The following is a 14,087-nucleotide window of genomic DNA, read 5'->3' on the forward strand; positions in this document are numbered from 1 at the left end:
TTATCTGTGTTGTTTTCTTCTTTTTTTTTTACTTGGTAAATTCTTTTTTATTTTTTATTTCTTTTAATAATAATATTTTTTATTATATTATGTTAGTCACCATACAGTACATCCCTGGTTTTTGATGTAAAGTTCCATGATTCATTAGTTGTGTATAACACCCAGTGCACCATGCAATACGTGCCCTCCTTACTACCCATCACCAGCCTATCCCATTCCCCCACCCTCTCCCCTCTGAAGCCCTCAGTTTGTTTCCCAGATCTAGTTTCTTAACCTTTCCCATAACATTTTTCCAACGGTAACTGTCTATAAAATACTGATACTTCATTAGAAGCAATATTTAAAAGGTTTAAAAATGACTACTCTATTTACCAAGCCTTCTGTCTAAGCTAGGTTGCAAACCTGAGGGAATGAAGGCCAATATGTAAGATTCAGTTGCTGAATGTTTTTCACTAGTGCCAGCAAATGGCAGGGCTCAAGAAATGCAGTTGCTAGTTCTGCTTTGCTGCTAAATGTGTCTAGGATGTCTCCCATTTCACCTAATCTGAATAACAGAGGGTGACAGAACATGTCATCCCAAATAACGCCACTTTGGCAAAGGATTATTTTGAGCTACAGGCACTTGAAAAGAACAGGTACAAGAAACATGATCTGAACTCCCCCACCCTTTTCTTTCCCTAAAATCAGGAGATAACACACCCATATGACCCTTGACTTCCCTATACCATGAGGAAAGAAAGCATCTTGTCACTGAGATGAGGAGTAGAAGCAGAGAGAATTTTGTAAAACAGAACTTGTTAAGTAACTTTTATCTTCCTTTGGTCTCCCCACATATTTTATTTTTCTACAACGTTTCTCATTGTTCAAGCTAACGTATAAGCACTTAGGACTTGCCACTTAGTGGGTGTTCATTTTCTTATGGGGCTCCTGTGTCATGTAACACTTCTCTTTAATAAATGTGTGTGCTTTTCTCCTGTTAATCTGTCTTATGTCAATTTAATTCTCAGGCCCAGCTGAGGACCCTAAGAGGATAGAGGGAAAGTTTTGCCTCCCCTACAATATCTATCAGAAAATTAACACCTTTTATTTTTCAAAAAGGTGTAAAGACAGCTATTGAGTGGTCTGTACTCAGGTTCCTATGAAAGCCTATACAAGTTTAAAATACAATATCCTTGGGGCGCCTGGGTGGTGCAGTGGTTAAGCCTCTGCCTTCGTCTGCCTTCGGCTCAGGGCGTGATCCCGGTGTTCTGGGATCGAGCCCCACATCAGGCTCCTCCACTAAGTGCCTGCTTCTTCCTCTCCCACTCCCTCTGCTTGTGTTCCCTCTCTCGCTGGCTGTCACTCTCTGTCAAATAAATAAATAAAATCTTTAAAAAAAAATACAATATCCTTATACTATGATTCAATCATGAACTTCTCTCTTCACAGGGAGGCTCAAGTCACAATCACAATTTTTTAATCCTCTAAATGCCCATACCTTAAACCTGCAGAAGAATCTTGAATCCTTAGGAATGCAAGGATTTACCTCAAGTTTAGCTCAGGTTTATAATTAATCGAAACACCAAAGTTTGGTCTAGCAAGGCAGTTCCTTAATTTGAAGAACAAGTTATATTAGCTTCCTATTGCTGCTATAACACCACCACAAACTTAGTGGCTTAAAGAACACAAATTTATTATCTTAGAGTTCTAGAGGTCAGAAGTCTGAAATGGGTCTCACTGGGCTAAAATCTGGGTGTTGGCAGGGCTGCATTCCTTCTGGAGATTCTTTTTCTTTTTAAGATTTTATTTATTTATTTATTTGAGAGAGAGAGAGAACATGAACAGGGCTAGAGGCAGAGGGAGAAGCAGACTCCCCACTGAGCAGGGAGCCTGACGTGTGGCTCGCTCCCAGGACCCTGGGATCATGACCTGAGCTGAAAGCAGACACTTGACCAACTGAGCCACCCAGGCACCCTTATTCTGGAGATTCTATGGGAGAATTCCTTTCTTTACCTTTCCCAGCTGCTGGAGGCTGACAGCATTCCTCAGTTGTAGCTGTTTACTCTGTACTCAAAGGCAGCAAAGACCAGCTGTCTTTCCCACATCGCATCACTCTGACCTTCAATGTAGTCAAATCTCTTTCTGCCTCCCGCTTCCACTTTTAAGGACCCCTGTGATTACACTGGGCCCACCCAGACCATCTAGGATAATCTCCATCTTTAAATTCTTAATCATATCTGTAAAGTCCTCTTCACCATGGAAGGTAACAACATATTCACGGGTTCCTGAGATGAGGTTGTAGACTGAGGGGTGGGGGGCGGGGGGCATTATTTTGCCTCCTGGAACACAGACTGGCACTGACTTCTACTGCAATGTCTTAAATCCTTTCCATTTTGGATCCAGTTATAGTCTGCATAATTATAATCTCTGTATTAAGTCAGAATGTTTACAATTAAGAGAAGGTATTAACATACAGGACCTTAGCCCCTCTCATAAGACTTTAAGTGAAGTCCATATCAGTGTATAACACCTGCCTTATGATCACCCACTCCACTCCATCTCTGCCATCTTGATGGGTACGTTAAATGTTTACTTGGATAGCTCTTGGATGGCATGGCCTTCCCCTTCTTCCACCTTTTTTTTTTTTTTTACGTCTTCCACCTCTTAATAACAATGATTTCTTTTTCCACTTCATCTAGGCAATTGGCATGATTCCATTTTACATCTAAAAATATTCTTTGAAATGCTCTCTGAAAAAATGTAAAACAAATTAATGACCATGTCTTAAAAAGTAAAAATAATCCTTTTTTATATTTTTAAATGAATTTCAGATTGAATAAATCATGGGAGTTAGAAAATTCCTTAATGGAAGCAGAAGAGAACATGGGATACAGAGGAATAAAAGCAGCTCGGTACCTCTGGAGCACAGAGTTTCTTAGGAAATGTGGCGGACTGACTAGAGAAACAAGCCTGGACCCCATCCTGAAGGACACTGTGTCTTCTGACAAAGAATTAAAATTTGTCCTGGAGTTGATAAAAAGCCATTAAAAAGCATTTTGTCTGAATAACAGCTTGCTTAAATTTCTCTAGTATTATAGTAAATGCACTGAATGGGAGGAAGACTGGGCAGACCGGATAAGCTTTTTATAGCAATTACAAAAACTTGTAAGTGCCTAAATTAAATCAGAATTAGAAAGGAAAAGAGCGACTAAATTTGAGAGATACTTAAAAGGTAGACTAGACAGGATTTGAGGACCAAGAGAATGCTGGAGAAGGATAACGGGATAACTTATGGGTCCCTACCCTGGGCAAAAAGTTGGGGTTACAATTCACATTCCAGATAAGAAGAAGCAGGCCAATGTGGGATATACTGAGTCGGGAACATCTGGTGGAGAAGTAAATAAAGATGGCAGTTGAAAATATATATCTGGAATGTAAGAGTAAGATCTTAGAGATTTAGAGTGGAAAGCACTGGCATAGAGGTTGCAGTTGAAGTCTCTCAATCAGAAGCAATCATTCACACAGATTACATACAGAAGGAGAAGGTAAAGAAAAGAGTTGAATGTTGAGTCCTGCCATCACCTTAGCTCTATTACACTACCTCTCACCAAAGTATTGCAATATTCTCCGCATGGTTTTCCTTCCCCCCCGTACATTTCTTCTCAAATACACCTGTCTCACAATCAACAAATATATATTCTTTCTGTGACATTCCTCTTACTCAAAAATCTTAAATAATTCTTCATGATCTACAGATAAACTCTCCAGTCCTTGGCTTTCAAGCCTTGCCCACTTTCTCCTTCTACTGCTTCCCACATGAAAATTAGCTTCCGTCAAATTGGTGTTCTCATTGTTCTGTGAACCTTTTCTACCATCCTTTTTTTTTTCATACTGTCAATCTGCTTTTACCTTTTCTTTATCAAATCTAAACCATCTTTCACAGAACCAATTCAGTTCCTTTTCTTTGAAGAACATCTTCCTAGACCAGCAGAGACCAGAGCAAACACTACATTAAAAAAAAAAAAAAATCAAGATACTTAGTGTCTTTAATACACATTTGATGATTTTCAAGTGCTTATCCATGGCAATTCTTACTCAGAATTTCATTAGGTTTTCTGATTTGGTTTAAAGCTAGAAGCACAGAAGTTCCATGAGAGCAGAGAATTTGTCTATTTTATTTACTGCTAAATCGCAAGAGCTTAGAACTATGCTGGACATGCAAGCATTTGTTAAATCAATAAACACCTCTGTACATTTCTCACAATATCCAGCTGAGAGCTTCTCAAATAAAGGTTACTTAGCAATCATTTACTAATTGCTTATTTAATTTCCTGGTTTCATAAAGATAGACGTGAATAAGGAAAATAATTTCCTTTAAGAAAAAAATGAAACTGGAATAAGTTTCTTTAGGAAAGAGAACAAACAAATAAAGCTCTAAATGCTTCCAAAAAACCCTCTGTAATCCATACTCAATGTGTAAAATACTGTCCCACTGTCTATGCTTATTTTAAAGAACATAAAAGAATGCGACCTTATTTGGAAATAAGACTGTTGCAGATGTAATAAGATGAGGTCATACTGAAGTAAGATAGGCCCCTAATGTAGATAGGACCCTCTGCATTAAAAAAATTATGCACCTCTGTGGTAAAGGGATACATTTTTCCTAATTCCTATAACAGAATTCTTATCTGTAAAGATATAAAAGCTAAATTTCTAACATTTCTTTTGCCTCACAAGATATGATTATGTTATGCGGTATATGAAAACTAAAATGGTTTTAGAAGAAGCTACAAAATATCACTGCTTCAAATCTCAAAAAAAAAAAAAAAAAGGAATTATCCATAGGTTAGCTGCTAAAACCAATTGCTTAGCCCCCTTGCTAAAAACATGGTAGATTCAAATCTATAAGTAATTTCTTAAGCATTCCCAGTTGGGTTTGTTCCTGATTGGTTGATAATCCTAGGAGCATTTTTAATCTGGAAACTTCAGGGTAAAGGGTCATCAGCATAGAGGCTGAAGATATTTACAGGTATTCCATGGAAAGTACAAATGGAACATCTTTATATGGGGATAATATTGATATCTCATCCCTCCAGGCTTATCAAGGAAGATACTATGAAAAGATACTTCAGTATCTTTGATACACAGTGATTTCCGTAGAAATATTAATGTGGTCAATTACTTGAGCAATTAATCTTGTTATTTCATAAACCTTTGTATCACTGAAAACAAAAATAATTCTGAGTAATATAACTCTTTAGATATTCATCACTAAATTGCATATTTTGCTTGACTAAGTCTGAGCAGCATTAATCTTCTATAATCTCTTTGATAAAACCAATCTACCTCCCCCAAAACCAATTGGAAATAAATGTTTCTTGTTTTCTTATTCATCATACATAGGGTGACTGTCAATTATTGAAAGAAGGTATGGAATACTCTATAGCTAATTATTTCATGTCAAGTAATTGCTATAAAATAAAAAATTAATAAAAATTACTTGAGATGCATGCCAATTTCATCTTTCATCTGGGTTTGTGTGAAAATCTTTATTTTTAAAGAGACTTTTCAGAAATGCCTGATTAACATAAGGCACATTATATATCTCTCCTGACTTATCAAATGATCCAAAATCCACTATGCTGGATGAGAGGTAATTCTAGCTTCTTTACATAACAAAACATACTTTGTAATGTATTTTGGACTTATCATTATTTTACATTTATAATATGATGACTATTTCATATTATATATTATGTAAAAATAATAGTTTACATGTTAACTATTATACAATAATTTATAACAATATTTTATATTATAATTATTATAAAATTGTAATTTATATGAGAATAATATAATTATCGTGTTATTATTCAGAATATTTATAATACTAAATCATTATAAGACACAATATAAAGATAATTACAGGATATATTATAGGACAATAATAATAACTTTTAAAAAAGCCATTCTAGATTTTAAATGGTCTGTTTACATATTAATATGACTATACTGATGACAAATGCCTTAAGAGAGAGGAAGTGCTTTGGAGAAATATGTATGAATTGAGACCCAAATCAGTGAGGCTAGTAAAATAATTTTAATTTGCATATGCTATTAGATCTTCCTTTATCTTTTTCAGTCATCTTCCTCAGTAGTAAAGACACTAACCTCCTACATTGCACCTAATTTATTAAATGTATATCAATGTTTCCAAATTAAATTTAGTCCGCATTAAGAAAAATGTTTTTGTTCTGTTCGTTCTTATTTTAGAAGCATCATAGGCTTTCACTTATCCCCTTGAAATGCCATTCATTCTTCTCTTTTTCTTTCAGTAGTTATATATACATACTATATATACACATTTATATAAATTTATACATATATAAATATATATTACACATATATACACATTTATATAAATATACACACTTATATTTATATAATATATACACATTTATATATAAATAAGTTATATAAATATGTAAATATATAAATAAATGTATATATAACACAAATAAATGTATATATATTTATATATAAATGTGTATATGTCTGTGTATTTACATATTTATATATATAAATGTGTACATGTGTGTGTATAGTAATATATAACAATATATAAAAAAGTATTTAGCATATTTGCATATTGAAAAATGGTTGCTTCTGAATAGGTCAAGGGTGGCACTACCTTTTCTCACAAATAAAAGATTCTCTACAGTATCAGGAAATGCAAAATGTTAAATCATTTAAGGCACCACACAGGCTAAAGCTATTTTCTTTTTAAGCTAAGAACTCACATATTGTCATTTACATTTCGCATCCACTCCTGTCTTCTGAATTCCCCTCTGGCCACCTTTAACTCATCAATTGGTTCTGCTACCCGCAGTGTTGGCTCCAAAGGCTTGTAGCGCTGTTCCAAAACTTCAGTGATATCACGGAATGGTCCCTGACAAGAAAGAATGAGGAAATATTTTATTATGGAAGACTTTTTGTCATTTTATTCATGATCAAGGGTGCTGAATATCTACATAGCATACCAAGTTTACCAAATTATTTTTAAAGAACAAGCTGTTCTCTGAATTAGAAAATACATAGAATATCACATCTTCAAAAAATGCTCACACAAGTAGAAGTGATTATATTAAAATATTTTAAATTAGCCAAAATTTTCCCTACTTACATCAAAAGACTTTTTATGCTAAAACTGTTTGATTTGTAGTTACGTTACTTTGTTTTCTAATTAAAAAAAAAACGTTTCTTCTGATATAACTTAAAAAGAATTCTCTCCCTTTTTAAGTAAAAATATTAGAAAAGATTCTGAGCATTGCTTTCAAAAAGACTTCCTATCAATAGAAATAGGATAGCAAGGTTTTTTTTTCATAAAATAAAGCTTTTAAGTGAATGCCACATCTTATATATAATTGGTGACCCTCCAAAACACAGAGAATCCTAATTTTAATTAATTTAAGTGTTCTTTAGTAAAAATTCTAAGTTCTATTGCATAATAACTCTGATACAATAGCAAACATCTAATGACACAAATACATAGCGGAGGAAAGCCCATAAAGCTGCAACAGTGAAAAGTGTTTTATAACATGTCCTACCTTTAAATTAGTAGTTACTTATATTAATTACTAGAATCCACTGGTTGTCTAATTAGTATCATATTAAGCACAATACAAATCAGAGGCGGCTCTGGAATTTGCCATGTCATTAATTACAGACTGCTTTTTTTTTTCACCACTATTGTTGTGCAGGACAGAAGTGATATAAAATGGACAAAGATTCCTAATCATATTCCTTATCCTTAAAGATCTCTTCTTTAAATAGGTTATCACTAACAAGACACAGCTGGAGTTACTGCAAGCACTGAGTGAAGACTGTGGGGCTAATAAAAAGAAATGATTCACGCCTCATTTATGTTCACTTATGTTTTACATTAATAGAAACCAATAATAGGAACCAGTTACCATAAAAGTCATGGACCGTAAATAACACAAATGGCAAATAAGTATCATCTAGTACTTTTCACAGCTGGACAGGAGGATTGCTATATTTGAAAGTAGTTAATGGATTTTTATTGGAACTTTACTTTTTAAAGATACAGTAACATGATTCCAAGTTCACTATTAAGAAATCAAATGGGGATTTTTTTTTTTTACAGATTCTTAATGTTTTACTTTGAGAAATTCTATGGTTTTAAAAATTAATATTTGGTTGTGTTACCTGGGGAAAATTACTTCTTCAGACCTTCTTTCCTTATATGTAAAATGGAATAATAACTCTCTCACAAAAGTGCTCTTAAGATACATAAGACAACGTAAGTAACACTCTTAGCATTGTACTGAGAACATACTAAAAATTCATACCCCTGGCTTTATTTTCATTATTAGTTTCACGAGAAGTTTGGAGAAGGTTTTGAACAATAGCAGCATCAAATATATAATGAAATATGCAAGGCTAGGAGTTTGAAGGGACCAGCATTCACAAGGAGGAATGGTCTTCTAAGTGGCCAAGCTCTACCTTCTAAACTTTGTTGGTGTATCAACATAACACATATCCATTTGTAGACTTATGCCACTACTTGTTCTGGAACTTACTATTTCCAAAGAGACTAGGAAATGAAAATGGAGTAGCCCTACTCAAGCAGCAAAATTTAGAATAAAAATAGACCCTGTCTTCCTGTTGGGTTCAGTATAATCTTTGTGACCCTAATCGTCCCCTAATCACGTCCATCTCTCTATAATCTATCAATGCCTGGTCCATACATTTATATCTTAGACACTTAGACAAGTGTCTTGCCCTTGAGCTCAACAGAACTTCTCCCTGGTTAGAAATGACATTTACCGTCAAGCTTCTCCTATGCCAAAGCTTCTGTTATTTTGTATTTCTGTTGATAGACTGCCTTTCAGATCTCAAGTGATCTGAATATTGATCATACCAGGAGTGACATGGGGCCTCAGATTCGGGGGAAAGCTTCAAACTTTGGATCTGCTCATTGTATTCATTTCCAAATATTAATCCCTATAATGCCTAGACTCAGCCTGAATCTGTAAGTCTCCTTTGACTCTTAGCTATAGTTTTCCAAAGTTTGACTTTATTTACATCCAACCAAATCCTGATTATGAGGGTCAAATATATTTATGTTCTTCTATATTTTTAATAACGCATGTTACTTTATAGACATCTTGTATTTTTACAATTATCTCAAAGCTTAAATAATAATGAAGTTATGTTTTAAACTCCCAGGATTGTTTCATACACTTGAGAAATTTACCTCCCAAGTATAGACAGACCATCAGAGTATAAATATTACCATTCGTAGTATAGCATATATAATCTTAGATCTCCCTGACGATGTATGAGCCTTTCATATTATTAGATAACATATAGGAAATGTGATTCTGTCCAATAAAACCACAACATTAAAAATACCATTCTGTGAAAACAAGAATGGAAAGGAGGAAAGAAAGTGAAGAAAGAAGAAGCCAAAGGAAGCTGAGAGAAAAGAAGGTGGGATGAAACGATGGGCTGAGGAAGAATGGGAAGGAAGGAAGGAAGGAAAAAAGGAAAGAAAGGAAGAAAGAGAAGATTAAAATGATGTGGAGTGGAGGGAGAAGCCCAGGGACAGGAATGAAGGAGACAGGGATAGAAGGAAAGAGGAAAAGAACAATGGAAGGGAGAAAGGAAAAAAGAAGGGAGCAGAAAAGAAAATTAACAAGGATCATTATTTTGTGGTATGCTAGATAAAGGTAATTTATACGTGTATATATGTATGTACACATACGTATGCATATATATCTGCATATATACACACACACATACACATATACAAAATCTTCCATATACATGTATATTCCACATATATTCACATGTATATCATTATATGAATGTATATAATATTTTCTATGTGTCTTCATATATATACTATTGTGGTATAATAAGAAATACATAGCTGATGATTTTTGTCACTGATTTATTTATTTTTTTTAAAAGATTTTATTTATTTATGTGACAGAGATAGACAGCCAGCGAGAGAGGGAACACAAGCAGGGGGAGTGGGAGAGGAAGAAGCAGGCTCCCAGCGGAGGAGCCTGATGTGGGGCTCGATCCCATAACGCCGGGATCACGCCCTGAGCCGAAGGCAGACGCTTAACGACTGCTCTACCCAGGCGCCCCTGTCACTGATTTCTGGCATAGTGCTCCTAAAATGCTTGGAATTTCCTGAGTGATGGGGTGCCTTTGTTACTGATAACAAGGTTATACCTGAGATTATGCTAATGAGGTGATTTAGGTTAGCCCCTAGTAGCCTCTTAATGAAACTGGTCATCACAAAGACCAAATGATTAGAAGGTTGAAATTTCCAGGCCCCGCTTCTGATCTCCAGGGAAAGGTAATGGAGTTTAAGATTGAGCTTTATAAAAACTCTTACACAAGGAGATTTGATGAGCTTCTCAACTGGCACAAACATCTACGTGCTGGTAGAGAGGCGCATCCCAACTCTATGAGAAGAAGCCTGTGCACTCTGGACCCTTTCAGACCTCACTCAATGTTCCTCTTCACCTGGCTGTTTATCTGTACCCTTTAGAGTAAAGCAGCAAATGTAAATAAAATGTCTTCCTGAGTACTGTGAACCACTCTAGCAAATTATCAAACCTTAGGATGGGGTCATGGGACCCCTCAATTTGTACCCAGCTCAGTAAGAAATATAGGAGACCCAGAAATTGCAACTGGTATGTGAAGTGAAGAACAATTTTGTGGGGTTAAGCCCTTGAGCTACAGAGAACTCCTGGTAGTTAGTGTTAGAACTGGCTTGAATTGTTGGACACCAAATGGTATTCAGAGAATCAGAGAATTAGTTGCTGGTGTTGGAAGACACCTTGGTCACATATATATATTTCTCCATACATATTTATATACTTTTAATATGTATTTACTATATTTATTATGTAAATATACATGTATACATCTTCCATACAAATACATATAACCATTTATATATATATATATTATATATATACATAAATTGTCCACATATATTATTCACATATATCTTGTATATAGCTATATGTATGTATCTTCCATATGCATTCCATAAACACTAAATACATATATGTATAAATACAATGCTATGGGGGAGGGACGCCATGTAAAGTACTAAATGGGTTGTATTGAGAAAAGAGCATTAATAGAGATGAAGAGTGAATACAAACTAGGATAAGCCATATCATAAAAACATAAAATAGCAAAGCAGTAAAGATAATGTGGAATGTAAATATTATAAAACTCATATAAAATGATATTAAATGTGTATGGTTAATGTTGTGAATATTATACAGTGTGTGGCGGTTTGGTCTGGATGACTTCTAGAGTGTTTCCACTCAGAAACATTTACATATCTATATCTTATCAGTACCATATCATTTTCACATTTCCTAAGAAGTTGCATTCAGAATTACTCTATGAATTCCATGTATTACCAATAGCTATCTCATTGAATATAGCATAAAATATGGATTATTAAGTATACAAATACACAATGTTATATCTCATACCTTAGCAATCTTTGAACACTTAATACACAAGCAATGGAAATACCAGAATTATCTTCTTTATAGAATAATAAATGGAATTGCTCATTCTGATGGTATCATGTAAAATCATTACTTGCATCAATTGAAATAGTAATATGCATAATTCAAATGGTAAAAATTCAGTTACTTAGAATATGACATTTATTTTACATTTGTTTTAAAAACTATTTTAAATGCCTTTATTAGAATATTGGTATAACCTATATTTTGAAAAGAATAATGAAACCATACTCTGAAGATATGTTCCAAAATAAACCGAAAATTTTCCAATTATCTCTCTTTTGTCCCCTTGCTCAACTCTCCTCTCCCTGCCACTTTATTTCAAAAAGAGGGAGCTATCTCAGCTTCTGTTTTTTTGGATAGATTTTTTTTTTTTTACAGCTCTTTCTATAATATAGTATAAGCCATCAGTTAATATTATTTTTTAAAAATAGTATTAATTATCAATTAGTAGTTTTAAGAGAGCAAAAAAAAAAAAGCACAAATAAAGGGAATAAAAGACCCAATTACAGAAAGTGAATACATAACATCACAAATAATTACAGCAAAGTGGGAAATTATTTTATGGCATAGGTGAGGTTGTCTGCTAGCAATTGATGAAATGGCTGGGGGTGTGGAAAGCAGTCTGTAAAATGACCTCCAACCATCCTACTTTCTGGGACTCAAACCCTTGTATGGATTGGACTTACTTCTAAAAAATAAAATACGGCAGAATGGGAGGTCACTTGTGGCATGAGGTCATAAAAAGGCTATGGCTTCTGTTTTGAGAAGTCTCTCACTCTCGGTTAGATCACTCCCCCAAGGGAAGCCAGATACCAGTGAGGCAGCTCTGTAGAGAGGCCACTATGAGGAGGGGCTGAGATATGAAAACAAGTAACCATATGGGTGACCTTAGAAGAGGATCTCCTCATCCTCCTGCTCTTCCCTACAGCTGAGTTTCCACATGAAATCATAGCTTGCCTGGCACCTTGACTGCAACTTCATGACAGATCTTGAGTCAGAGGCACTCACCTAAGCTGTACCTACAACACTGACCACAGAAACTGTGAGATAAGAAATGTGTGTTGGTTTAAGCCATCAGGTTTTCAAGTTATTTATTACATAGCAAAAGATATACAGAGGAAAGCCTGTGTAAGGAACTATTAGGTGGGGTTCTGGGAATCTGGCCCTGTGAACCCGAATCAACCCAATTCTAGGTTGATGCCCCCTGGTGGCCGGTGTCTACTCCAGATTAAATATTGATGGGGATGATAGAACTGTTGCTCTCTGGGGCCTTTGGAACAGTGACACTCATCCCCAACACATCCCACTCCACCCTATAGCCCTGGGAAGTCATTTGCCAACCCAGCTCTAGAGGAAGCCAGGGAAGACTTTTTTTTGTCTCCGCCTGACTCTTGCATTGTTTTGGGTCCTCTGTAATTCTCAACTTATGCTTTTAGATTATGTTTACAACTGTATATAGATATGAATCATCAGATGAAAAGTTACATAAAGTTGATAATACATCATATTTTTCTAGCAACATGTAATAAAAGTACTGTTATAACAATGTTTTCAAAGAAAAAGGTTAGATCCTAGACAAAACTCTTATGTGTTAACTTCATATTTGAAATAATAAAATCCAGTCCCATAGAATTATTGGATTACTTCCCTCATACATATTTTAAACAGACCTTATATTTATTATTTAAAATTAGATTCCATAAAAAATAATTTCCCTTTCTTGTCACAAAGACAAAACAATAACTTAAAAAAAAAAAAACAGCAAGAATACAATCATTGACAGAATTCTTATATTGGACTGAGTACCTGACATTGTTTCCTATCAATGGGTGGCAGAATTTCGGATCGAGGAAAGGAACGGGCACTGGTACAAGCTAGCCAATTGCTAAGGCTGATGCAGCGCTTCGGCTTAGCTTTAGACCTTTGGGATGTTAAAGGCTTTGCCTTTTGTAACCGCAACTCCCACGGATCAGGATCTTTTCTGAATGGTGAATTGTATACACCTGGAATCTAAAGAAAAAACATAATTTTTATTTTTATCTTTAACTTTTCACATGAAATAAAAGGAAGACGAAGTTGTATCATAAAAATTTTCATATGTTTAAGAACAATTTTTAAGTAGACTCTACTTCTTAACTAGAGGCTGGCTTTAAATTCATCTAAGGAGATTACAAAATACTCACTTTGTCTACACTTCAGACCAACAATTTCAGAATCGTTTGTAGTTAAAGACTAAGAATGTTAAAAATCGCTGAGCTATAGCTTCTACCTGGCATATATGGCATATTTTATATAACCGTATATTAGAAAAACTTACACAAGGACCTTAAGGCATTCTTTCTGTTAAGTATGTATATGGATATTTAATCATATCCATAAGTCATACATTCACTCACACAAACTCAAATATGCAATGCTTGAACAAATTTCAGGAACAAAATTTGCACTCAATAAATACTTGATTGCTTTAATGATTATGCATTATACACCCTACTTAATAGCAGCAAT

General features: G+C 34.7%; 1 protein-coding gene across 2 annotated transcripts in view; it reads right to left on the reverse strand.

The window, feature by feature from the left end:
• Window positions 1–14,087, reverse strand: part of SPATA17 (spermatogenesis associated 17) — a 205,286-nt gene that overhangs the window by 97,344 nt on the left and 93,855 nt on the right. For both annotated transcript variants that reach the window (XM_045809617.2, XM_087856311.1), the window contains exons 7-8: window positions 13,386–13,589; window positions 6,780–6,928 (exon numbers count right to left, since the gene is read on the reverse strand). In XM_045809617.2, the coding sequence (XP_045665573.1) occupies window positions 6,780–6,928; window positions 13,386–13,589 (353 nt within the window). The remainder of the gene's footprint in view (window positions 1–6,779; window positions 6,929–13,385; window positions 13,590–14,087) is intronic.

This window comes from Ursus americanus, chromosome 2, assembly GCF_024610735.1.
Source record: "Ursus americanus isolate L20-20 chromosome 2, mUrsAme1.1.p, whole genome shotgun sequence".
NCBI classification, from domain to species: Eukaryota; Metazoa; Chordata; class Mammalia; order Carnivora; family Ursidae; genus Ursus; species Ursus americanus.